This window comes from Puma concolor, chromosome C2 (genome assembly GCF_028749965.1).
Source record: "Puma concolor isolate L17-30 chromosome C2, mPumCon1.1.hap2, whole genome shotgun sequence".
NCBI classification, from domain to species: Eukaryota; Metazoa; Chordata; class Mammalia; order Carnivora; family Felidae; genus Puma; species Puma concolor.
The window spans coordinates 38,178,778-38,206,076 of NC_141675.1; the positions used below are offsets into that span (position 1 = coordinate 38,178,778).

The 27,299-nt window shown below is 39.3% G+C and overlaps 1 protein-coding gene across 1 annotated transcript in view; it reads right to left on the bottom strand.

The window, feature by feature from the left end:
* Positions 1-344: 344 nt before the first annotated feature.
* The window catches only part of PCOLCE2 (procollagen C-endopeptidase enhancer 2), a 68,744-nt gene continuing 41,789 nt past the window's right edge, over positions 345-27,299 (bottom strand). Inside the window, exons 4-9 of the mRNA XM_025913857.2 lie at positions 26,095-26,219; positions 22,911-23,047; positions 15,796-15,950; positions 11,683-11,766; positions 9,162-9,329; positions 345-6,630 (exon numbers count right to left, since the gene is read on the bottom strand). Coding sequence (XP_025769642.1) covers positions 6,500-6,630; positions 9,162-9,329; positions 11,683-11,766; positions 15,796-15,950; positions 22,911-23,047; positions 26,095-26,219 — 800 coding nt within the window. The 3' untranslated portion in view covers positions 345-6,499. The remainder of the gene's footprint in view (positions 6,631-9,161; positions 9,330-11,682; positions 11,767-15,795; positions 15,951-22,910; positions 23,048-26,094; positions 26,220-27,299) is intronic.

Sequence of the window (27,299 nt, forward strand, 5' to 3'; positions counted from 1 at the left end):
ATGACTTAAACATTGGAACATTAAATAACAACTTTAAAATTCTTCAGAACAAATCTCTATGTATGTCCCAGAGCTACTTTGTCTGAATACCCAATTCTATACATCCATGCACGCTCTCATACTTGTACATCCTATGTTAAAAAGAGGCTGTTTGTGTATGAATAATGACCCTCACATATTTAATTCAAGATGCTTAATTATAAAAGATTTTTAAAAATTCAATGTTTTGTCCTTGGGTTAGGGGTTATATACACATCTAAGGAACAGACTTGTGAAACTATGAATTCTAATCACTTACCTGCAGGGTTTTGGGGGTTTTCTATTTGAATTATATCATATTTGCATTATAAAAGTCTTACTTCTTCCTGTCTAATATCATTTATTTTTCTTTCCTAACTACATTGGCTAGGCTCACCAGTAGAAATGTTGACTTCAGGCATTTTTGTCTTATCACTGATATTAAAATGCTTTCAATATGTCACCATTTGCTGGAGGTTTTCTCATCAGCATAAGGAAGCTCTTCTGTTTTTAGTTTCCTCAAAGTTTATTTTGTCTTGAATAAATATTGAATTATATCAAATGCTTTTCTGCATTGTTAAGTCAAATGATTTTTCTCCTTTAATATATTGCAAGTAAGGCTAAGAAACCTTCCCTCCCCGTTAAGAGTTGACCTGTGTTTGGGGTAACTGGGCGGCTCAGTCGGTTAAGCGGTGGCTCAGGTCATGATCTCACAGTTGGTGAGTTCAAACCCCGCATCAGGCTCTATGCTGACAGCTCAGAGCCTGGAGTCTGCTTTGGATTCTGTGTCTCCTTCTCTCTCTGCCCCTCTCCCCCTCTCACTCTGTCTGTCTCTCTCTCAAAAGTAAATAAACATTAGAAAAAAAAAAAAAAAAAGAATTGACCTGTGTTTAACTCCAGCTTAATTTACCTAGTAATCTGATATTACAGCATGTCAACTATGTTGCTAGACAAATTTATTTGTGGTATAAATGAACCCTGGTTGGTAAATTGCATTGGATTATGAGGAACTATAATTGAACTATAAATACCTGATAGGGGACCTGCAGCTTTAGGTCTTCCTACGCATGTAACTCTTAAAAGGAGGCATGTCCTCTGAGGTGTCTGGAAGCTATGCCTATGGAGTTCATACAAGAGATACTGGTTTCTGAGGAGATATGAACTTTAAGTTGGAGTGTCTGCACCCGCCTTATGTGAGTCAAGTCTCCTGGCATCTGAGACATTATCTAGGAAGGCCAAAGAAAAGAGCTCATGTGATCTGGTTGTGTGAACTGCTGCCAGAATGCTGCACAGGCTCCTAAAGTAGAAAGTCTGACCTTGTCCTGTTAAGCTCTGATCCTTGTGCTATAGCTTTTTGGGGATCCTGCTGAACCCCAGGGAGAAAGGCCTGTGGTTCTCTTAGGAGTCTGAATGTTTAGTTGCACCTAAATCTCTCTAGTTGGCATAGCAGATCTATTAGCGCAGTGAAGTGTGAACATTGATTCCCTAATGGTAAATCGAGCACGTGTTTCTGGGGATAAACCCAACTTGATTGTGTTCTATTTTGTTTGTTGGATTTTGTCTGATAATTATTTTCTTTTTGCACCTATGTTCGTAAGTAAAATCAGACTGGATCCTATGTTTGCTCAAGTTTTGGTATTAAGATTATACCAATTTCATAAAAAGAATTGCTATCTGTGACTTCTTTATTTATATTCTGGAATAGTATATGTGAGATTGGCAGTATTTGTCCCTTGGATGTTTGGTCCACTTTCTAAGTAAAACTATCTGGACCTGGGGTTTTATTTGAATAAAGAGTTATAGTTACTATTTGGATTTCTTTAATGGTTATAGGACAATTTTGGCATTCTGTTTCTACTTGAGTGAGTTAAGTAACCTCCCCCCTTTAGAAGTTTGTCCACTTCATCTAAGTTTTCAAATATATTTACATGAAGTGGTTCATAAGACCCTTTTGTTACCTCTTAAGATTCTATAACATCAGCAGAAATTTTTATTCCTAAATTGTTTTCTTGTTCTTTTTACTTCTTTTCTTGCTTAATCTTGTAAGAATTTTGTCAATTACTAGTCATTTTGGAGAATCCATTTTTGGCTGTTAATTTTATGTATTTATGATTACCGTTTTACTCAATTTCTGTTCTTATTTCCTTCTACCTTTTAAAAGTTTAGTCTGTTCTTGTTTTACTAACGTCCTAATGTGTGTCATTCACAAATTATTTTTCACCCTTTTATAATGTCAACATTTAATTTTATAAATTTTAAGGTGTTACTTGAAGTGTACTTTGAAGTGTTCCTCTACACATTTTTAAATTTAATGTTTCTAGGGACACCCCGGTGGCTCCGTTGGTTGAGCATCAACTTTGGCTCAGGTCATGATCTGGTGGTTTGTGGGTTCAAGCCCCAAGTCAGGCTCTCTGCTGTCAGCACAGAAGCCTGTTTCAGATCTTCTGTCCCTCTCTGCCCCTTCCTCACTTGCGCTCTCTCTCTAAAAAATAAACATTTTAAAAATAATTTAGTGTTTCTACTATTGTTCAGTTTTTAATACTTAATACTTGCCATTATAATTTCCTTTTTATTATAAGTTATTTAAAAGCACATTTCTCAATTTCCAATATCAGGTTTTTTTCTTGTTTTCCTATTGTTTACTTTTGTTATTAATTTCTAACTATTCATTATTTTTGGAGAAGGATGTCCATATGATACTTATGCTTTGAAATTTGTTGAGATTTGTTATTTTTTTTTAGTGTTTATTTTTGAAAGAAAAACAGAACGTGAGTGGGGGGAGGGGTGGAGAGAAAGGAAGACACAGAATCCGAAACAGGCTCCAGGCTCTGACTGAACCACCAAGGCGCCCCAGTACATTTGTATTTCTGTCATCAAATTTTGTGATATTTTCCCTGATTTCATTTTAATGTCTTGCCTTCTTTTTGTTCTCTGCTAGTTTAAAAATTTCAAACTATGTAGTCTCTTATAGTTGCCATAGATATGTTTTTTTAATATTTGAAATATTTAATATTAACAGAGCATGACCAGGGGAGGGGCAGAGAGAGAGGGAGGCACAGAATCTGAATCAGGCTCCAGGCTCTGAGCTGTCAGCACAGAGCCGAACGTGGGGCTGGAACTCAGGTACCTCGAGATCATGACCTGAGCGGAAGTCGGATGCTTAACTGCCACCCAGGCGCCCCTCCCTAGATGTTTTAATATAAAGGCTTAAGTTCTCTAAGTTCTAAAAGTAGTATTTTTATCCTTCTCTCTCTCAATATAAGGGCCTTAGAATACTTAGGGCAAGCTCTCTCATTGCCACACACTTCTTTAAATGTTTGTTTTCTACTTGAAGATTTTTTTTGCAAATTTGTTGGCACGTATATAAATATGTCCATGAATTCAAGCAATAGGAGTTTCTGGAAATATTACTTAATTTGCATTAGAACTACTAATCTGAGCCTGGCTGGCTCAGTCATTTAAGTGTCTGATTCTAGATTTCAGCTCAGGTCATGATCTCAGTTTGTGAGATTGAGCCCCTAGTTGGTCTCCTCAATGATAGCATGGAGCCTGCTTGGGATTCTCTGTCTCCCTGTCTCTCTGCCTCTCTCTCTGCCTCTCTCTTTCTCTCTCTTATGTGCACTCTCTCTCTCTCTCTCTCAAAAGAAATAAATATTACAAAAAAAAATTACTGGGGCGCCTGGGTGGCTTAGTTGGTTAAGTATCCAACTCTTGGTTTCAGCTCAAGTCATGATCTTGCAGCTTTGTGAGTTCGAGCCCTGCACTGACAGTGCAGAGCCTGCTTGGGATTCTCTCTCCCCTTCTCTCTGCCCCTCCCCACACTCTGCTGTCTCTCTCAAAAATAAATAAACTTAAAAAAAAGCACTAATCTGTAGCTGTTCTATTATAAGACTTTTCTTTAAAGATTTCTATTATTAGTTTATTTCATTTCAGCAGTCTGGAAGGTATAATGGGAGCCCAGTAGCACTTTCCTACAGAAAGAAAAAAAGATGATAAATGTCTTCAACTAAGGTTAACCTTTGAGTAAGGTAAGTAATATAACAGAATTTAAGATTTGGGAACTTTGCAAGATTCATATATTTTTGTTATGGGAATTGAATTGAATTCAAAGGATGAAAATTAAGCTAGCAAGACCCCCTGAAACACAGCAGAGGATCTGGAAATGTTTTATGATGTATTAGTATGATCACCAATTTGTTCATCATGTGTATTTGATTCCCCAAGTACAATTAGCTAAAAACAAAAACAAAATGTAGTCAATTATACTTTAAAAAGAAATAAAATTTTTAAAAGAAAGAACCCCTAAGAGAGAAATAATTCCCAGAAGTCATCTATCTAGTCTAACTCCTTCAACTCATAACTGAAGAAACTCCACTTTAGTCAAAATAAGTGATTTATTGAACAAGAAAGAAATTAAGAAATGGTTTTTGGACCAAAAAGAGCATTGTCACTATTCAGCTTATCTGTTTTGAATAATTTAATTAGAAGACAAACCAGTGCCATACATTATTAACCACTATTTCCCTAAACAGTTGAAAGTCTTGTTTCAGAGATGTCAATGATTTAAATAGTTCAGATTACTTTTCCCAGTTTTTACCTCACTGTGACTCAAGCACCCACTTGGAAACCAATGGAAGTCTTCCCGCAGGTTAACACAAGAGGCTGATAGCCGCACACATGTTGCCTTGTTGCCTATAATGCACCAATTAGAAGAGATGAAGGAGAAAAAAGACTAAAATCTTTTTTTTTTTTAAAGTAATCTCTACACCCAATGTGGGGCTCAAGCTCACGTCCCTGAAATCAAGAGTGGCATGTTCTAGTGACTGAGCCAACCAGGTGCCTCAAAATACTAAAATCTTTAGTAATCACTTTCACGTCTCATAACATGCATTCTTGAAAGGAAGTCACTTGCCTTGAGAAGGTTAGAGTCAATTAGACTTCTATAGTTACATCCTGGCTGGGCATAGCTGTGAAGTCCTGATGATTGGGAGGGCCTTTCTAAAAGATGGCACTGGCCAGTGAAGTTAACCACTGACTCCTGTAGTTCATCCACTTTCTCAGCTGGTGAATTCTCTGGTACCCATGGGCAGCCCAGTGGGAGAGGTTAAGGAATGATTCCTGATTCCACAAGCAGCCCACATTCACTGCTTGCTTATGCTTGCCCAGCTACCAAAACAGAGGGATTCTTCCTTTTGAAATTCTTTTTTTTTTTTATTTGGCTTTTGAATGTCTGGTCACCTATAGGGTTGGGAATTATTGTTTTTACCCAAAAGAATATTTTCCTTATTTCTAAAACTTTGGTTGTACCATGAGAGACCTTGTGATCCAAGTCTTGTTTCATCCCTGATGTTCGTTCTACCTTCTTCAGACAGCGATGGTTTGTCCCCTCTTTCACAGCTCCTGGCCAGCAACCTCCTACGGGTTGGTTGGCAGAGCTGTTGCAGATACAGCTGCATTTCAAACATCTGGGTGCAAACGAGGGGAGTCCTTTCAAGGCTCTTTCACTACTGAATGAAAACAGATTTTTTAAAAAGCAATAGCAGAAAGCATCCGAGTTGATATACCCTGATCCAGTTGCCTGGGGATGAACAGGACAGGAGCACTGGGCTCACTTCTAATTTCAAGTCCTATCAAACGACCAAAGACTAGGAAACCAAAGACCAAATGCTGCAAAGTCAGAATAAGAGGGTGTTCCTCTGGGGTAGAGAGGGCCTCTTCTATGGCAGTGAGGGCACTGGGTTGGAGTCAGGACTCCTAAGCTTGGTTGCCAGCTCTTTCTCTTGGAAGATGTGTGCTCTAGACAAGTCACCAAATATACCCGAGCTTCAATTTTCTGTTACAAAATGAAGGAGTTGCACTGGATTCCTGAGGGACACCATTCTAACACTGGTTCTACAGAGAATTATAGTCTACTTACATTATCCATCTTGTCCCTGAAGTTCTTAGAATACTCTTTCAGCAAAGTGTGAATTGATACCAAACTGATTATGTAAAAAGTACGGAATATTCTATGAAAACAACTTTAATGGTTGTGATATAATCATTTAAAATATTTATTAAGCATTGATTTAAAAAATGCAAGAGAAGAATATAACACCTCAGAGCAAATGCTTGAAGGTAAAACAAATATCACTATAAATATTGCACTTATAAAATCTCTTTTTTACATCTTCACACAACTCATTTCTAAAATATCCTTTTACAGAGATGTATAAATAAACTGCTTCCAAACTGTCAACGCTCAATACATTCAGTTTCCTATCACCGCGCTAAGTCTGCAGGTTTTCAATCGTGTATCTGCTCCTCTCTGTGCAGGCAAAGAACTTCCATCAGTGATATCGGAGGTCTCAGACCTACATCATGTGAAGAATAAATCTTTCTGAATGCTCAATGTTTAATATAAGATTTTTGTTCTACTGAGAAAAATACAGATCTTTCAAAGGCAATGACAGAATGCAGCTTAAATGGACACAGTTCACTATTAACATTGCTTATTTTTCAAGGCATCCAGGAGCTTCTGATTCTTGGTCTTGAACATCATGATAAAGCTGTTTGGCATGATTTTGCCTCGCCCATCTTCACCCACTTGGCCCATAATAATGTAGTTTAGACCTAAAAAAAAATATATATATATATATATATATATATAAAAAATATATATAATTTTTTTCTCTGTGTACTGTTTCGATACAACTTAGACTATAACTTACCTCTAGATAAAATGATCTGGAAATGGTATAATTAATTATACATTTGTTCTATCTAGGATAAAATCAGGTATAAGCCTCTCAGAAAAAAAAATCTAAACTCCAGTAAGGAACGTGTTCCAGCTCTGCCAACACTAGAAAGATGGAAGGGGATGATGAGGCCCAGCCATGTCCTGCTCTGCAGGGCTGTGGGTCTGAGGTATTTACTGAATACGCGCTGTGTTCATGTGAAAGGCTGTCCTTCCTCAAGGGGCCTCGGTGCTCCCTGACATGCCATCCTCAGATGGCCTGTCATTATCCCATAATGACTCTAGATTTCCCAAGCATTTGGCAACTAATGATCCACGGTCTTATGTTCCTGTTGTCGACTTGAGCTTTTTTCAATATCTCAAGTATTTGTACTATGTAAGTTTCCTGAGGGCATGGTTGCATCATATATTTCTTTGCATTCTTATAGTTCCTTACAACAAATAGATACTAAGAAGTACTTCTATCCATTATACAGTTTTTTGTATTAGTGTATCTGGCTAAGTTAGGCCTAGACTGGGCCCTAAGCTGAGGTATGTTGGATTCAACTCCGAAGATTTATACTGCCTGAGAAAAAATGTCATAAAGGCAGAGTGTATTACCGCCTCCTTTATTCTCCCTCTTCGCCTGTATGTCTTAAGAGAAATATGTCCTTTTTCTCTTGCATAATCTTCCTTTGTGGGCTAACATTGTCCTCATAGTGGTCTTGAGCCATAGTGGTCTTGAGCCTGTGAAGGCTTGGAGGGCTGGGCAGGTGGATGCCACCTCAAGGCCAGACTGTTAGCATCATTATGAGACCTTACGGTAAGTGTCTACATGTACATTATCTGATGTTCCTGCAGTTCTGGGAAGAAGTGTTAATCTTTTACAGAGCCTTTGCTATTCCCTCTGAAGGATCCATGTGAAGCCGTGAGCCTCCAGACTTTTCTGAACAACCTGAATTGTTAAAGTGGATATTCTCTCTTCATTTCTATTGTGTGTGTGTATGGGGGGGAAGGGATTGGTTTGGTTTAGTTGTGGGGGAAGTTTGTAACAAGATTGAGGGAACACATCAGCTAAGATTGGAGACAGAAATCTTGGTATACCACACAGTGGATACCAGACATGATTACCATTCCAAAGAGAGAGAAATATCTATCTATATGTGCTGTTGATGGAAAGATGTCTATAGATCATGTGGTGGGGGGGGAGTGGTAGTCGAACAGGTATATCATGACTTCATTTGTCTAAGTGTGTACTTGCATGCTTCCTATAGACAGAAACTTTCTAGAGGGAACTTTTCATGGTACCTCTGGGAAAAGGGAAAGGGCTTCACTTTTTATTTTATATCCTTCTCTATTTACCTAAACTTTTTTTTTTTTTTAATTTTTTTTTTCAACGTTTTTTATTTATTTTTGGGACAGAGAGAGACAGAGCATGAACGGGGGAGGGGCAGAGAGAGAGGGAGACACAGAATCGGAAACCGGCTCCAGGCTCCGAGCCATCAGCCCAGGGCCTGACGCGGGGCTCGAACTCACTGACCGCGAGATCGTGACCTGGCTGAAGTCGGACGCTTAACCGACTGCGCCACCCAGGCGCCCCTATTTACCTAAACTTTTAAAAAAAACCATAGAACATTCATTACTTTTATAAGTTAAAGAACTTGTTAAAAAAAAAATCATTTGCTCCTTGCCTCTGGCTCTGGACTTTTTCCATTAAAAAAAATTGTTTTTAATGTTTATTTATTTTGAGAGAGAGAGAGAGAGAGACTGAGCATGAGCGGGGAAGGGCAGAGGGAGACACACAATCTTAAGCAGTTTCCAGGCTCTGAGCTGTCAGCCCAGAGCCCGATGCGGGACATGAGCCAAAGTCAGACGCTCAATCAACTGAGCCACCCAGGCGCCCCGGACTTTTTTCATTTTTTAACTTTCCTTTTTCCATAATTTCTCTTAAACTCATTTCCATGTGTGGATTTAATGAACCTATATCTGCAAATATTCCCAAATCTTTAATTCTAGCCCATATATACCTCTCTCTTCTGAACTTCAGCTCTGAATTTCTTGTTCCTTGATGGATATTTTCCTCTAAACATAGTATTGGCACCTTAAGTGCAATAATTGAAAATCTCTTTCCCCTGAACCGCTCCTTCTGTGTCTGTTCCCTATTGATCCAACCTCAAATGCTTCTTGGACTCATTCATCATTTCCACTATCTCATCTTCTGTCACATGTTACAAGAACTGGGCTTAGAGCCCAATTCTGCCGGACTCCAAAGGCCTTCCTTCTACACCAGAAGTGGACAACACATTAGCCTTGATTTTACTTCCCCAGTCATGGCAGGGGAAGATCCACGACTTGCTCAGACTCTCTCTCTTGTTTCCTTCTCTGTCCCTGAGCTTCCCTAAAGAAAGACTAATATTTTCCTCCCTACCTCTTCTGAGGAGAGGGCACTGCTTGCAGACCACGATGACCTTGGCACTCATGTTCTTGCCAGCCTGCTGAATTGCCAGATTTCCCTCTTTATAGATGTTGATGATCGAGACTGTGGCATGCAAACTTCCACCTCGGGTGACAGTTGTGATAACAGTGCCAGCCAGTACTGCAGAAGGAAACATTTAGATATATTATGACAGTGAAAGCAAAAATGTAAGCAGAACTGAAAATAATTTTACGTTCTTCTAAGCTTCAGATAGGAAACATTCTAATGTTCAAGAGAAAGCCCTAATAGAGCTATCGAATGTGATTCTGCACATGTGTCACCAAAATTTAGGTTGAAGAAAAGAGGCCATGGAGCTGGAATGTTAGCCGGGTTGTTAGGTGTTGATGCCTAGGAGAGAAACCTAATTACCTGCTGCATTGCACTCTGCTGCTGAGAGGGGCTCTCTGCAGTGTTTTATCCAACATGGGGATCGTTTACCAGATAAGGCATAGGCTTATGAACCTTTACCTATGAATACTCAATTAAGACCTTGAATCTTTAGAGGTAATACCGTACTAAGCAGTTGCATGCTAGGGGTTTGAGCTACAAAGATCTGGGTCTTTGTGTCCGTTTGGTTGACTGCCTACCTTTCTGTGTCTTTCCCCTCACCCCTCTCTTCAACTGTCCTCTCTCCATGAACTTTGGTTCATCCCATGGGTCCCCATCTCTAATTATCAGTATCTGTTTCTGGGTCTTTCATATTCTTTCTTATCCACCTTCTTTATTTCATTTAACAAATCAAAGTATACAGCTGAGGCATAACAAAACATTTTCTTGCTTATAAACAAAAACAAAAACACCTAACAAAATTCAGTTGCTTTTCATTATGTAACTCACTCTTTATTCCACAGTGATGTAAGAGGAAAGAGTCTCACTCTGGAGGCACAGAAGGAAAGATGCTGTTTCTCAAAGGCATACTTTTGGCATTTTGTGGGTGACAATTCCATGTGGTGTAGGACTTGGCACTGAGAGACTGTTTTATGAGCCCTGTCCCTCCCCAGAAAAACCAGTAGCACCCCCCCAGTTATTGTGCCAAAACTGCTCCTTGGGGAGTGTTAGCAATGCAGGCTGAGAACCAATGGGCCACTGGTATTAGTAGTTGGTCATTTTGCCACAGAAGAGAGTCACAATGGAATAAGTCAAAGTTTGGACTTGGCTGACATGTTCTCACTTTCAGGATAAAGTGAGAAGCTGCTGCTCATGTAGTGTGCAAAGTTCAGAATTCTTATTATGCCTTACTTTGATTCCTGGTGATAATTGTTAAATCTATAGCTAAGTGAAATCTGGTGGCTCCAAAGGATGTAGAGGGGGAGATTTCCTTAAGCACCTCCCACAGAAGACTAACCTGGATGTGACTGCAATTTGTTTTCATTTTCATGCCTGTTATTTGAATTGCAGCATGCAAACTCCAGTAAGATCTAGGGCCCTAGATTCTTCAGTGCCTCACACCCTCAATTAGAATAGTTTGTCTGGACTGTAGACAGTTACCATTTAAAAGGCACAGAAAAAGCAAGCCTCTTTTGGGAGACTCTCTGTTGTGGGTGTAACCTATTTAGGCTTTAGCAACTTCCTTTTCCTGATAAGACTTTTCTTAAATGTTCCTTTAAAAAATAACCAACATAGGGGCGCCTGGGTGGTGCAGTCGGTTAAGCCTCCGACTTCAGCCAGGTCACGATCTCGCGGTCCGTGAGTTCGAGCCCCGCGTCGGGCTCTGGGCTGATGGCTCAGAGCCTGGAGCCTGTTTCCAATTCTGTGTCTCCCTCTCTCTCTGCCCCTCCCCCGTTCATGCTCTGTCTCTCTCTGTCCCAAAAATAAATAAACGTTGGAAAAAAAAAATTAAAAAAAAAATAAATAAATGAATAAAAATAAAAAATAACCAACATAATTAAATTTGGTATCTCTTGCTCTTAAGTGGTTTTTACAATTGGAAAAAGCTCTAAGAAATTCTAAGTCATTAGATAGTATCTCCTCAGTTCCAATTTGTAAGCATTTCCAAATAGATTTCAGATTTCCAAGTTTCAATTTAGTACTCTGGAAGGACACTACAGAGGAAATACGTGAATTTCTTCTGAGAAAGGCCAGCCTGGATATGTTTCTAATTTACGTAAGTGGAATTACAGATGTGTGAAAAAATATTCCATGAAAAATATGTGAGAAAAAAAGTATACAGGGTTTTTCAGGAATACTGAGCCAGCCAGAATACACAGAGTAGCAGTATCCTATTCCAAGAGTCAAATTATTAAGTTTATGTGAAAAAAAGCATATTTTCTGTATACATATTTTTCTCAGTTGTGAAATCTAACACTTTGAACAACACTAGCCAACTATACCTTAGTGAACAGGAAAACATTTTCGTGGGTGAATGAAGAGTGTAACTAACCCTTTACTATCACATTCAGGGCAACTCCTTTGAGACTAAGCATGCAGTCTCAAGTTTCTGATTAAAGAGAAAAGGCCCGATTTTATTTCTTACCAAAGTTACTGGAACAGTAATTGCTCTCCAGAGTCCCCGTCCGTCTACACTTTTGTTGACACAGGGCCACGGTGGGTTTTAAACCTTAATTCAAAGAAGAAAGACATTAAGATTCAGGAAAATGAATTCAATTGCAATTGGTGTTTAGACCTGAATCTACTTAAAATTCCTATTTATTTCCCTGAGCCATCAATCCATCATCGCAATGGAGTAATTACATTCAAAAGAAATTCTTTATGGTACTAACTACTGTTCTCATTTCCTCAGGGTAACTCAATACTCTCTGCTGAATTTGAAACCAGAGATCAAAGATAACCCACATTTTGCCCTCTTTTCTTCTTTCTTTATACATAACACTAACCAAAAATAGATATAGCTTCCTTGCACCCTGCTTAGAAAAACCCAGTGCAAAAAATATGAACTCAGAAAATGTAGGTTAATTCTTCACTTTACAAAAGGAATCCAATGGTGCTCCCCCTGAGGATGGAGGGAGTTTTCTCAGTGCCTTTAATATAGGCACCTGCCCAAATGTGGGTAGTACAAGGTTTTAGAAACTGTGTAAAGTGTATTATACCTGTAATGAGCTGCAACCCATCACTATACATCTATTTTGAGTCTGCCATTGCGTGTAAGCATTTAAGAACTGGGAAGTAGACTAATTTAAAAATAAAAGTAGATACACAGAGTAGTTCTCCAGCAAAGGTGATTCCTCCCCTTGGGTGATGTTTTGCAATGTCTAGAAATATTTTTTGTCACAACTAGGGGCTGCTACTGGCATTTAGTGGGAGATACAAAGGATGCTGTTAAATATCCTACAATAAACAGGGCAGCCCCCAACAGCAAAGAATTATCTGGCCCAAAATGTAAATATTGCCAAGGTGGAGAAACTGTGGGTTACCAAAATGAAAATATTTAATTTTTTTTTTAATGTTTGTTTATTTTTGAGACAGAGAGAGACAGAGCATGAACGGGCGAGGGGCAGAGAGAGAGGGAGACACAGAATCGGAAGCAGGCTCCAGGCTCTGAGCCATCAGCCCAGAGCCCGACGCGGGGCTCGAACTCACGGACCGCGAGATCGTGACCTGAGCTGAAGTCGGACGCTTACCCGACTGAGCCACCCAGGCGCCCCCAAAATGAAAATATTTAATTCCCATTATTATCAATAAAAATGTTTCCAAAATATTTGCTAATTATTCACTTATATGTGGCAATATGCTAGGAAGAACTAAACAAAACAGCTGTAACAGAATTGTACTTGTTGGGCAAGAATTTGCAGCTATAACACTGCCCTTCTAATGTGTTTCTGTGAACTCTTCTCTGAAGTTATTATTGATTTACTCTTACTTTGTACCCATACTTAACTCCAAAAAGGATCTCAAGTGGATCACAGTATTAAAATATGTACAATTTAATGTTAAAATACATAGAATAGCATGTGTGTGTATGTGTATACTTTTTTTTTAAGGCAAAGAGTTCAGAAAACATTTAGAGGGAACACTGCTCCAGAAGTTGGGGACCTAAATTTACCTAATTACTGGAGTCAAAAAGTAGTGGTGCTAGTGTTTCTCCCTCTCTGATGAAAGAACATCCTTTCAGTGGACACTGGAAACCAGCTCTTCTAAATCCCAGAATGTCAATCTGGAAGCTGGGTGGCAGTCCCACCCTGCTCCTTCTCCTCGTTCAGTAGATCCCTGCTCTCCTGCCTTTAAGTCATCACTAGAGCACCCTGACCCTTGTCACCTCCCTGTCTTCTCTCTCCCTGCACTCCTGGCATGGCATCTGGTCCTCAGCCTTCCTCTTCAAGTGCACCTGCGACCATCTCGGTGGGTGTTCCCTCCTCCCAGTGCCACGGCTCCATCCTTCCCAGACTTTCCCTCAGCTCTGTCTCCATCACCGAGTCCCAGGTTCACACGTTCTCCCATTAGTCTGTCATCACCAAGCTTTCAAGTTCACACATCCTAACATCCAGTGTAGATGTCTCTTGTTCCAGCTCCTATCTTTTCAGTCTCTTTTGCCAGTATATCCTTCTTTTTAAAAAGTTGAGGTTTCTAGAGACTGAATTCCAGCAGCCCTTGTCCTTTCACTTCTAACCTCTCCCTAGGTGATCTCATTTTGGATCACAGTGTCAACCACATGTATGTTGATGATTCTCAAATTTAAATCTCTTGCTGAAATCTCTTCTAGAGGCCATAGATCGAATTGGACATGATTACTCCACTTGAGTGTCTCACAGACACATCAGACCCAACATGCCACAGCTTAACTTATGATTCTACCCCTAAACCCCTTTCTCTGCTTCAGTGAAAGGTCACACCTTCCCCCGAATTGTGCAAACCAGAGACGTGAGAGGCATGATTCACACCTCCCTGATCTGTCTAGTACCAATAATCACCAATTAAAGACCTGTTAATATCTTCCAACGCTCCTCGCTTGCACAACAGTCAGAATTTCTGGACTCTCTGTGTATTTCTGTCACAGCACAGTTCACCTGGACAACCACGAGAACCTGATTGTCTTGACCCTACTATCCATTCACCTCACAACTGGCCAGAGCTATCTTCATGAAGTGGGAATCTGATCCTGAACTTTGTTTAAATCCATCAACAGTTGCCCCCACACTTAGGATAAAATACCAAAATACTTAGAAGCATAAGGAGAGAGGTGGTAGGGCCTAAAGATGGAACTAGAAAGAGAAGCTAGGCACAAAGAGTTCATGAAGGGTCTTATATATGTCATGAAGGAGTCTAGCTCCTGGGCTGCCCGATATGGTAGCCACTTATCACATGAGGCTTCTTAAAAATAATTAAATTAAAATTTAATTCCTCAGTATCACTAGCCACATATCAAGGGTTCAATAGTGGCTACCGTATTGGATAGCACAGGTGTAGACAATGAATTCAGGTGGGAGACATGGTCTGCTTTGTGTGTGTGGTGGGAGGCATGCAGTGGGGAGGTAAGATAGAGGAACTCAAAGATGACTTAAGAGTGTGGCTACTGATGCTGTGGACCCTGCTTGGGAAAACAGGCGGAAAAGCAGATTTGATGCACAAAATAGTGTAATAAAAACAAATTGAGTTTGATAGGTTTTAATTTAAATGCTTAGCAGTCAACAAAACCCTAGGAGATCATTACAAATCCATGTTGGCAATTTCAGAGGTTTAGGACTGGAGATAAAATCTAGGGAGCCACTAGCAGCACGGTGCTGCCAGATAATTCAATGGAAAGAATAAGGACACCAGGTTCCACTGAGATGAGCTGAAGAAATGAGAAATAATGCTGTAATATAGCAGTACATGTCTAGGCCACAAGGTGGCATACTTGGGGAGCACTCAGAAAAATCAGCTCTTCTACAAGTGCCTATACTCAGGTCAGCCCTACCAGGGGTGCAAGCAGAGAATGGCGGGCTATAAAAGCTGGGCTCATTTCAAACTATTTTGTATCTTAACTGCAGATCCTTCATTCCCACTTTTTTCTTTCTCTCAGATTTAGATTTTGAGATCTGAGGCCTGAAAGCTCAGTGAGTGGAGACTTAGTATAGGGATACACTCTTGTCTCTCCATTTCTTAGGTTATGCTCCAGACCAGTTTCCCAACTGGCTTCTATAATACCAATTTACCCCAGTTTGGGAAAAAAAAAAGAAGTATTTTGTATAACACATTTTAGAGTGAAGCGAGAAAAACAACAACATACACATACACAATAAAACCCAAACCAAAAAACTGGCAGATGTGAAAACAGGCAGGTATCAAGGCCCTAGAACTTTAATTTTAATTACTACAATTCTATGTAATAAAAAAAAAAAAATCCATAACTTTAGAGGTACCAGAAAAGGAAAACTGGGTTTATAATGATCTGTGCCTATAATAGGGTTCCTAGTAATTTTTAAGTGATCATAATTTTCTTACATGACTCTTAAAAATTATTAGCTTATAAACATTTTTACACCTTACACTTTTTCATTAATGGAGTTATATTATTCTCTTAGATAAGTTTTCATTTTATTTAACTTAGTTTAGTTTCAAGTATCTTTGTTTTAATTTTTTTTTCTACTTCAAAAGAATTTTTCTTATACTCCTGAGGTGTGTGCACAAACATCAAAACAGAAAAACTTACCCGTAGTTACAGGGAATGTGGTGGTAACAGGTGGTACTGTAGTTGTAGGCAATTTTTTCGGCCTGAATTTGTAGTGACCAATAAATCCATCTGCAGTTAAACTTAAGTCTGATAAAAACTGAATGAGAAGTTCATTTCTCTCAGATACAATTGGCCTAAAAGAAGAAAAACATTAAAAAAAATTTTTAAGTGGCACCTCTCTGAATTGTAGAATCCTAGCTTTCCATTTGACAATAGATCACTATATGTTTAAAAGTAAAAGTTAAGATACTTCAAAAGGTGAAAGTCTCAATGTGCTCAGAATTACTGCTAAATAGCTAACATTTACGAGTGTTCAGATCGGCACTGTTATTCACTTTCTAACAGAATAAGCAAGTGAAGTTCAGAGAGTTCAAGTGATTTACGCAAGGCCCTACAGCTAGCATGTAGGGGAGTCAGAATTTGAACGTAGGACCAGGTGACCAAAGAGACTGTGCTAGACATTGAGACCAGTGTAAACACTGAAACTGTGGCTGGTTCTTCACAAGCACCTTAGAGTCTGGCCTGACTTGGGAACCACACAGCTTCTTTTAATTAAGACTCTGGATTTGAGCTGGCCTGGGGAACTAGGGATGCTGGCCATAGAGAGTCAGATGGAGAAATGTCATAAATGAATTCCCATGCACTGTGAAGACACAGCCAGAGGGATCATTTTGGTGGGCTGGTCACCAGGGGATAAGAAAGCCATGTAGGGTTTAACGTGACTTCCATTTCATTTTTAATGAGAGCTCTTAGGCAGGCCTGAAATGGAAACGTTTCTGTTTTATAATCTCAGTAGCAGAATGCTGTGAAGTTGAAAGAGAAAGTGATTGCCTTGGTGGTTATGAATGACATCATTAAAGAACTCTTAATTTGAAAGCTATTTTAGGGACTTGCTGGTTAGCTGGTACTAAAGATTTAGTGGCGATAATAACTGAGGCTCAAAAGCACTCCTAAGTCTTAGGGAATAACTATCATATAAAATAGTTTCATTTAAGCCTTCTCTATTATTATTTAAGCAATGGTTAAAAAATGCTGTTTGGCTAATTCTATTTCAAGACTATTTAATTCAGAAGTGGGAAAAACTAAACAAGTTATTTAATTGAGTTAATTAGTGGTTTGACTAAACTCTTTTTTGAGGCATCTTCTCAGCCAAACCACTTTGAAAATGTTTTTTTTTTTTTTACATTTATTTATTTTTGAGAGACAGAGAGAGACAGAGTATGAGCAGGGGAGGGGCAGAGAGAGAGGGAGACACAGAATCTGAAGCAGGCTCCAGGCTGTCAGCACAGAGCCCAATGTGGGGCTCTAACCCACGAACCATGGCATCATGACCTGAGCCGAAGTCAGACGTGCAACCGACTGAGCCACAAAGGCGCCACAGCCAAACCACTTTGTAGGCATCATGGACAGCCAATAATGGGGCAACTTAATTTTTTTTCCCACCTGTCAGCTACTTTGAGTGGGGATGGTTGGGGGTGAGGAGGTAGATCTGTACTTGACCAAACCAGTTAGAAAAACTGCAGGATCTTTTCTGTCCTGAAGGCTATTAATTACCTTCTGAGCCAAGGGATGGGATGAAGCCAAGACTGAGCTTCGTGACCTACATTTAGCATTCTGGTCACAAGAGTGACCGAGATCATTTAAATAATGCTTCTGAGAATCAAGCCTTTATCAGAAACATTCTGTCTTGCTTTTGAAAACATATTCCATTCAATAAATATAAACAATATGCATGAAACACAATTCCCAGCCACAATTACAAAAAAAAATATGTTAAACTTGTTTACATGATAAAATTACAAAAAGCACTTATTATATGCAGCAAAGGAAACCTTAAGACCTCATCAGGTCAGCCTTCTGGGCATGATATTATAATTATAGTGATCATCTAATGTCTTTTCTATGAACTAATCTTGGGAGCATCAAATTGGAAATTAAATTTTCTCAAGGAAGAGTATTGTATTAACAGACATTTTTGTTATGCTGCTACTGAGCTCTAGCATGAATGTGACAGAATCACAGTGCCATAAATGTTCTGAGGGCTATGTGTGCATCCACAAATTAATGTAACAAACCACTAGAAAGGCAAGAGGAACTCTTCCTTGGATTCATTCCATACTGGCAGATCCTGGGAAGGCATGGAAGATGCTCTTTGGTCTTACAAAGCTGGCTGTGTTCACTGTCTCTGCTTTGTCATCCCACAGTCGTCGTCGTCTTCAACCACTACAGCTAGTCAACCGCCATGTCCTGCCAATCTTGCCTAAATATTTCTTGATCCACATCCTCCTCTCCATCTCTACCATCCTTCCTCATCTCCTCATCCTTCCCCACCTCCTTGACTTTACCTGGATCTCCTGCCACAGCCTTCTAACCAGACTCTCTGCTCATGTCAAGGATGGGGATTCTAAGGCACTGGTCCCGCCATTTCCTGACTAAATGTATTTGAAAGGCTCCCCTGTCTGTAAGATGTGGAACCCAGTTCAGTGCTCCTGCCTCTCTAGGCTCCAACTCAAGGTTTGGGCTCCAGAATAGCATAGGCCTCCCCTATGTTATCTCTACTGATGGAGTGTCTTCTACTTGGAATGAGTCTGTCCTCCCTTCTGCTTATGACCAATGCCAACTCTTCCTTCAAGACTAAGCTTCAAGAGGCACAATCTCCTTCAAAAAGCTTCTCCTGACCCCACCACTTGTGCTGATTGGACCAAAGGACTCCTTGTCAGAAACGTACCTGGCATATTCCTTTGCCATTTTAACTATCTGCCTCGTTTCATCCCTCCTACCAATTATCTTTGTTTTTTATTTATTGTTGTATTCCAGCTACCTAACACAGTGCCCACCACATGGCTGAGGCTTAATGAGTGTTTCTGAACTGAATTCAATGGTGTTGATACTGCACTGAACCCGACACAGGGATGATGAAGTGATCTCACCAACCACAGCACTCCTCCTTCTCTTCAGACTTTTAACAGGGGAAAAGTCCCCCATATAGGTTTTCTCATTTTCTGCACTGCCCCATCCCAGAAGTACTCTATGAAAAAAATATTCCTCTGGTAAAAGTGTTAGTTGGAGGACTGGCTGTCGAGCTACTCCAGACAAACTCCTCAGAAGCAAGGAGCCCCCACTTTGTGACCCCCTCCCCACCTGCATGGAGGCTATCACTATGCTGGATTCTATGTTTCTCTTTTTCTTTACCGACAGATTTACCAATAAATATGCATCACTAAGCATGCTTTTAAACTTCATATAAATTGGGGTGCCTGGGTGGCTCAGTCGGTTGAGCGTCCGACTTCGGCTCAGGTCATGATCTCACAGCTCATGAGTTCGAGCCCCGCGTTGGGCTCTGTGCTGACAGCTCGGAGCCTGGAGCCTGCTTCGGATTCTGTGCCTCCCTCTCTCTCTGCCCCAACCCACTTGCATTCCGTCTCTGTCTCTCTCAAAAATAAATAAACATTAAAAAAAATTTTATAAACTTCATATAAATGAAAGGGTATGGTGTGCATTTTTCTGTTATTTTTTTCACACTCAGCATTATAACTGTGAGATTCATCCACTGTTTTCACTGCTGCATAGTGTGAACTATTCTCTTGTTGATAAATATCAGGCTATTTCCCCTGCCCCCCTCATTACAAACAATATTGCTAAGAATACTCTGGTGTATGTCTTGTGGTACACATGGGCAAAAGTAACGTTAGTGGGCACCCCAGGAGGGTAGTGTACATGTTCTCTGCTAAGTCACAGGATACATGCCCATCTTCAACTTTACTAGATAATGCCAAGCTGATTTCCAAAGTTGTTGTGCCAATTTACACTCTTTATAAAGATTTATTCACTGTGCAGCTTTCTTCCTTTGGGAATGTCTCTTGCCCATTTTTTTTTCTATTGTCTTTCCTTAAGTAATTTTTAGAATTTCTTGATATATTCTGGACCTAGGGGTCTTTGTCAAATATGTTACAAATACCTGTTTCTGTTTTGTGCCTTCTCTTTTCCCTCTTTAAGGTGTATTTTAACGAGCAGAAATTCTCATTTAAGGTTCCAATGCATCTGTAGTTGTGGTTCTGTGTGTATGTGTGTGTCATTCATTTTTCCCATATGAAAACAAATTGTTCCTGCTTCATTTTTCAATGAGGCCATTTTTTACCAGCTGACCTGTGGCTCTCTGCGATGTGCCCCATGTGCAGACATGTGTGGATGTGTCTGGCCTCTCTTTGGCGTTTTCATTAGTCCATTTGTCAATCTCTGTTAAAACCATATTGTCTTAAATACAACAGCTTTCTGATATGGCTCCATCACGTAAGGCAAATCCCCCTGCCAAGTTCTCCTTCAGAACTGTCTTAGTTTTGCCCCCATCCCCAACTCCCTTGCAATTCCATGAACATTTCAGAATCAGGCTATCAGGTTTAATGAAAAACCAATTTTGTTATTTTTAAATGACATTGATTTTTCCTATTCACGAGAATGGTATACAGCTCTATTTACTGACGTTTTTTAAAATACCTTTTAGTAAGGTTTTATAATTTTCTCTTTTCAGGGCTTGCACACAATTATTAGATTTATTCTTGAGTATTTTGTATTTCTGTTGCTATTAATATTAATAAACTTTTATTCAAGCTATTTAAGAAAATATATTCTTGAATAAATTGTTTCCAACAAATAAAAATATAAATCTAAAAATCATACTTTAATCTGGTAATTAAATTATATTAATAGCTTTTCTAAGTTCAAACCAATCTTGAATTCCTGGTCAAACAGCATTTTCTATACATTGTTAGATATGACTTGCTAATAGTTTTTCCATGTTTATTTATTTTTAGAGAGAGAGAGAAAGCAAGTATGCGCACATGTGGGGAGGGGCAGAGAGGGAGAGAGAATCCCAAGCAGGTTCTACACTGTCAGCACAGAGCCTGACAAGGGGCTTGATCCCACAAACTGTGACATCATGACCTGAGCTGAAATCAAGAGTTGGGACACTTAACCGACTGAGCCACCCAAGCACTGTTGGGCTTTTCAACATTTTTGCCCTCTGATGATTTTTTTTTTTTTTTTTTTTTTTTTTACCAACTGAGCAATGCTTAAAAAATTTTTTTTTAACTTAGGAACACTGTTTGGTATTTGTTGTGGTAGGATTTTAAAGGCTATCTTATTTTCCATATCGCTAGGAGATGAAATTTGAAAATTTTTTTTAAATACTTGGATATAAAGACAAGGAGAGACATGGTAGAAAAAGCTACAGCAGGATAGGGGGTCAAGAAAGGGTTACTTTTCTTCCCCTTAATTCAGGAGAACTTAAATTTTTGGCTATGGGAAACAAATAATAAAGGCAGAGGCTAAAGATGGAGATGATGGAGAAAAAAACAGGGCTACTAGGTAGAGGGAAATTTCAAGGGAGAAAAGGAGGAGGTCAGATGGAGGATACAGATGAAAAGATTGGCTTGGAATAAAGGAGGGTGCGGTAGGCTGATAATGGCACCCCAAGATGTCCGCATCCTAATCCCTTGAACGTGTGAATATGTTACCTTATGTGCGAAGGGACATTGCAGGTGTGATCAAGTTAAGGATCTTGAGAAGGAAAGAGTATCCTGGATTGTCTACTTGGGCCCTAAATGTAACCACAGGTATCCTTAGAAGAGAGAGGTTTGACTCCAGGAGAGGACAAGGCAATACGATGACAGAAGGAGAGACAGGAGTGATGCGCTTTGAAGACGGAGGAGGAACCACAGCCAAGAAATGCAGCAGCTTCTTGAAGCTGAAATAGGCATAGAAACTGATTCTCCCCTCAGAGCTTCCAGAAGGAAACAGCCCTGCTGACAGCTTAACTTTAGCTCAGTGCAAGGGATTTCAGACTTCTGACCTCCAGAACTGTAAGAGAATACATGTATTGTTTTAAGCCACTCAGTTGGTGGTAATTTGTTACAGCAGCAACAGGAAAAAAATACAGAAGGAACACCTTTGCTAAGAGCTGAGAAATGGGCCTTTCTCTAACACATTTGGCTGCAGAGTCAAGTTTGGGTATAGTAATGTTCAAATTTTAGCCAATTTGTATGTATTAAAAATTCTTAATATTATTAAACAATATAAATGAGTTTTAATTGAAAAAATGAATTTAAAATGAAAAATACCTTGTTTTAACTTAAATGTGTCTGGGGGAATCATAGACATGCATGTAAAATCAGGTGATGCATATAATCGAATTATGTTTACGCAACAGAGTAGAAAAGGGTATTTAAAAATTGACATAATGGTGACTTTGAGAGCAAACTGTAGTAATGTCTTTTTTTTCCTTAAGATTTTATTTTTTTTAAAGTAATCTCAACACCCAACATGAGGCTCAAACTTACATCCCAAGATCAAGAGTTGGAAGCTCTACTGACTGAGCCAGCCAGAGGCCCTAAGCTATAGTAATTTCAACTGAGGCTTTCTCCACTATTGTATGTGAAAGGGTGAAATATCTTGCACCAAAATACATGTGTTGCACCAATACAGAATAGGGAACTAAGAGGAATTAAGCAACTGGCTCAATGTCACACAGCTAGTAAGTAGCAGAGCTCTAAGCTCCATAAATGTTTGCTGATAAATACACAGTGCCTTTCAGGCTTACCCAGCAAACATTTGAGCGACACGGTGAGGAAGAGGTACAAAGCCACAAGAGGTCCAGGACAAGTCTCTGATCAGGTAAAACCACCTGGGTCATCATGAGCATCCAGGTTTCCGTATCTGGATCCCCAAATTGCAGCCCCCTGCTTTTTTCTCAGAATTTCCCCCTTCCACTCTGATGCTTGAGCTCACCTTTGCAGGGCAGTGATGTATCCAGGTACCTGGCTAGTATCTGACTCTGGGGCATCACCAACTCTGCATCTGTTATCTGTTTGGCCGCTGAGGCCTCGCTACACTCATTAATGCCTCCTTACTCCCTGGGTTGGCTGTTTTTTGTGCTGGGGCTGTATGGGACTCTACTGCCATGGAACAAACCCAAGAATTTGTGAACAAAACAACAACAGCATAGAATCTTCCAGAAAATAAAATATAATTGGGCAGTTTAATAAGAAAGAAGTTTAGAGCTACTAAAGTATTAATGAAATAAAACAGGTGCTACTTACGCGGGTGGACTATCACCACAATACTTTCCAATTCTCTTAGCGTCGTTGACTTCCCCACCATTAAACACAGCCACAAAATCGTATCGGCAGTAGTTATCACGCTCGACATCAAACTTCTCAAATTTTAATTCTATAAGCTTTAGAGAAAGCACAACATTAGAAATGTCAAGATAGCTTTGAGGAATAATCTCACCCAGAAATCTTCCTCCCCCCAGATCTGTAGGATATCATGATTTTCCTTTGTCAAGAAAATATTCCTTCTGTTTGAATTATTCATTTCTTATGGTTTTCATATTTCTTCTGTAGTTCACAAAACTGTGGTATTACTTTCCTTTAATTTTTAATCATTCCAAAAGGTCATCTCAACCCTAGTTAAGATCTTAAATTTAAGAGACCTGTTCACCTACAGCTACAAAAGTATGGGAACACCACACAACCCTAGCAACCTACATTAAGACCATAACTGGATATGTGTTACAGTGGGAAGCAGAGCCTATGCCAACTTCATTCTTCTCGGAGATGTTCCCCTGTGTTAGTGTATGCTGGGGTGTGGTGTTAAGTGTATGCATTTGGGTGGTGGATGGAGTTGTTCCCCTTTCAAGGGAAAGAGAACAACATTCCTATCACATGCAAAGGAGTCAAATTCTTTAGGACCAGAGATTCAGGAAGTGGGGACTGACTGTGATGTCTTCTTGAAGTATGTCTGAAAAGTGTGCCTACTGAGTTGAGCACAGCCTACTTGGTGATGTGGTTGATTTTTGAAGAGGTTGCATAAAAGCACTCATATACCAAGTCAGTGTTAGACTTCTTAAGTATTTCTTAACTTTTTTTGCATAAGTACCAATAATAGTGTCCAAGTTATTCAAGTCAATAGGAAGTTTTGATTTAACAGGCAATCATTCCCCTCACAAGCAGATTTTTCCAGAGCACCTCCAACATGTGAATCAAAGGAAATCTCACTGGGTTCATAAATACCCACGGCACCCAGACAGCTGATCTCCACCTTTGCTGGGCAGCAGGTGGGCAGGTAACCCTCCCTGCTGCTTCGGGAAGATAATGGGCATTAATTCCTGTTAGGACAGGCCCTAGATATTAGCTAAAGAAGACTCACACACAGTAACCTAGATGAATATGATAATAGCAACAGCATCACGGAGGGATCAAAGGTAAATTTTGGCTTTGAACATAATTGTCACATATCTACATATTTACCCACCTTTAAAAAGTCAGCACCAGTTAAGGGTGAATAATAGCGTATTCATATTTAGCAGTGCTTTAAATCGTATTAAAATACTTCCTCTCTGGGTCCAATAACTTCTCACCAGTTGGTAATAAAATGTTTTCCAGATTATTAAAAAATTGGCTGACCTTTCTCTACTTAGTCATATAACAGCTTTTAGAGAGAAGATTAAAAAATAAGTAAATAAGTAGGAGAAGAGAGGGGAAAACTATGATAAAAAATGAAGGTTAAGTCTTTATTGGAAGAAAATGCCCAGAGATTGGCACAGAAATTACTCAGGATTTAATTTTCCCAGTTTATTCTTCTCTGACAGCGCTTCCAGTGATTTCAAACATTACAACAATGATTAAAAACTCAATTGGCTAAAGTAAAAAATCACGTTAATAAAATGAAACCCAAGCTTAAATTTAAATAGAGATGAATAATAGAAAAAATATGCTGATTTGTAATCTGCAAGTATAATTAAGTTGAAATTATTTAAACCAATATATTTACAAATGTCACAGAAAGAAAAGTGACCAAAACCATCTCAAGAATTACATACTGCTTAAATGTTGAGAAATGTGATTTTTAAATGTTACTTTAAGCTATAAAAAGTTAAATAAGTTTATAAATCTTTCATCAATAAGTAAATCACCAGATTTTTATTCTTAAAAATAAAACTGGGTTTGGGGATTACAATCAAAGTGTGTGTGTGAGTTCAAATCACCAATCTGGATGGTACGTTTGCCTGAAAAATTTTACATTAAAAAATGAATATATGGCAAATAGTATCTGTGTAAGTGATACAAAAGATCAGCTTATTTTTTATTTTTTTAATGTTTTATTATTTATTTTTGAAAGAGAGAGAGGGAGAGAGAGAAAGGGGGGCGGAGGAGCAGAGAGAGAGGGAGACACAGGATCCAAAACAGGCTCCGGGCTCTGAGCTGTCAGCACAGAGCCCAACATGGGGCTCAAACCCACAAACCATGAGATCGTGACCTAAGCCAAAGTAGGAGGGGCGCCTGGGTGGCGCAGTCGGTTGAGCGTCCGACTTCAGCCAGGTCACGATCTCGCGGTCCGTGAGTTCGAGCCCCGCGTCGGGCTCTGGGCTGCTGGCTCAGAGCCTGGAGCCTGTTTCTGATTCTGTGTCAAAAAAATCAAAGTAGGACCCTTAACCAACTGAGCCACCCAGGCGCCCTTCAAAAGATCAGTTTAGAAAAGTTTTTTTTAACAGTATCATAATGATCACCATCTAGTGTGTGATTAAAGTCTGTAGTGTTTGTAACAATAATAATTCTTTGTTTTCCAACATCCACAAAGTAGACTTGGTCTATTCCCATGCTAAGTTTTCTCCTGTAATTAATATCTAAAAGTGGTTCCCAGAAAAGATAAAATTTCATATAACCACAAACTAATAAGCACTGGAAAACTAAGACCTTCTCTCTTGATTGTTTTAGAGGATTGCATAAAGTTATTTGTGGGGAACCTGAACAAATTTTATGTTAAACAACAACCAAAAATAATCCACAGAGCAGATTAGCTTTCAGACTTGTTCTCTGAGGGGAAGATGTGGTGTGCTTGCATTGGCTTTGTCCCAGTGAAGCTGTCAGGTGCATTTAGCTATGTGAACAAATGGCAACCTGAAACGTGTACATGTACTTGGGGATTCTAACCCTCCCGTATTTAGTCACTGCTGCTTATAACATTTTCCACAGGGTTAAACAATTTCACAGGGATTTGCTTACTATTTACATTGAAATTTAAAAATTGTATTTCTATAATTTATATAATTAAATACATGACTTTGCAAAAGCAATTTTAATCTGGGTCTTTTATGAAGAGATACCTGTGCCCAGCAGGGCCTTCCTCACCCTGCATGCTAAGCTCTTGAGAGATGGGACCCTCATACCATCTAGGCAATTCACATGTGCATGCTTCCTTCAGATTTTCAGGGAAGCTTACCTGATTCTTTGGGGCTACAATGTGCCACACACAAGTGACTCCTGCAGGGTAATCACGGTCAGGCCAGTTGGGGGTTTTAAAAGAGCCAGAAGGTCTTTCAAGGCGTCCTCCACAATACTGATCCCCTAAAGTTATTAAGTATGAAAAAAAAAATTCCAAGTTTATATCCTGATATAGGTCATGGCAATGCAACTATAAGGAAATTGGGAATTTGGAAAATTGGTGATAGTACAGTAAATACAGGCAATGACAGAAGCTCTTAAATTTTTTCTTAAGAAATGGTCTCCACAGGGGCGCCTGGGTGGCGCAGTCGGTTAAGCGTCCGACTTCAGCCAGGTCACGATCTCGCGGTCCGTGAGTTCGAGCCCCGCGTCGGGCTCTGGGCTGATGGCTCGGAGCCTGGAGCCTGTTTCCGATTCTGTGTCTCCCTCTCTCTCTGCCCCTCCCCCATTCATGCTCTGTCTCTCTCTGTCCCAAAAATAAATAAAAAACGTTGAAAAAAAAAAAAATTAAAAAAAAAAAAAAAAAAAAAGAAATGGTCTCCACATACATCTCCCTGCCCTCCACACACATGCTGAATGATCTCTGTTACTTGACATATCACATCAGCACAAGAGAACATAGGAGTAGAGTGAGAGCTATCGCTTTTCTTTCTTTCATTTTTTTGGGCAAGTAAAGACAAAATCTTTGGCCAAGAACTCATTCAGAAATCATGCAGGCTCAACAAATTACACAGATTTTAAGAACCCTCAAGACAGAGGTATTTATTAATAGGATTAAAACCCAGGTGCATGGACACAATTTGAATTAGTTGGCATATAAAACTCCCACTACCAGAAAACTTTATATGCTATACATCTTTAATATTTTTAAGAATAATTTTTGTTTGTAAAAACAATACGGGTTTATAAATTTTCAGCAATACAGAAAAGCACCAAAAAGTAAAAAATTACCCCAAATCCAACCACCTAAAACTAACCACAATATTTGAGAAACATCATTTCAGACATCTTTATGCACATGGACTGATAAGTCAAGAGAAATAATTTTAGAAAGGTATTTTAACACCAAGTTCTAAATTTAATTTTACTTGAATTTAACTAACAGAGAAAAACTGAATTCAAACTAAGGGAACTAATATACTTTAAATATTTCTTTGACACAGAAGATAATAATTTTTAAAAGGCATTTCTAAGAAAATGTGT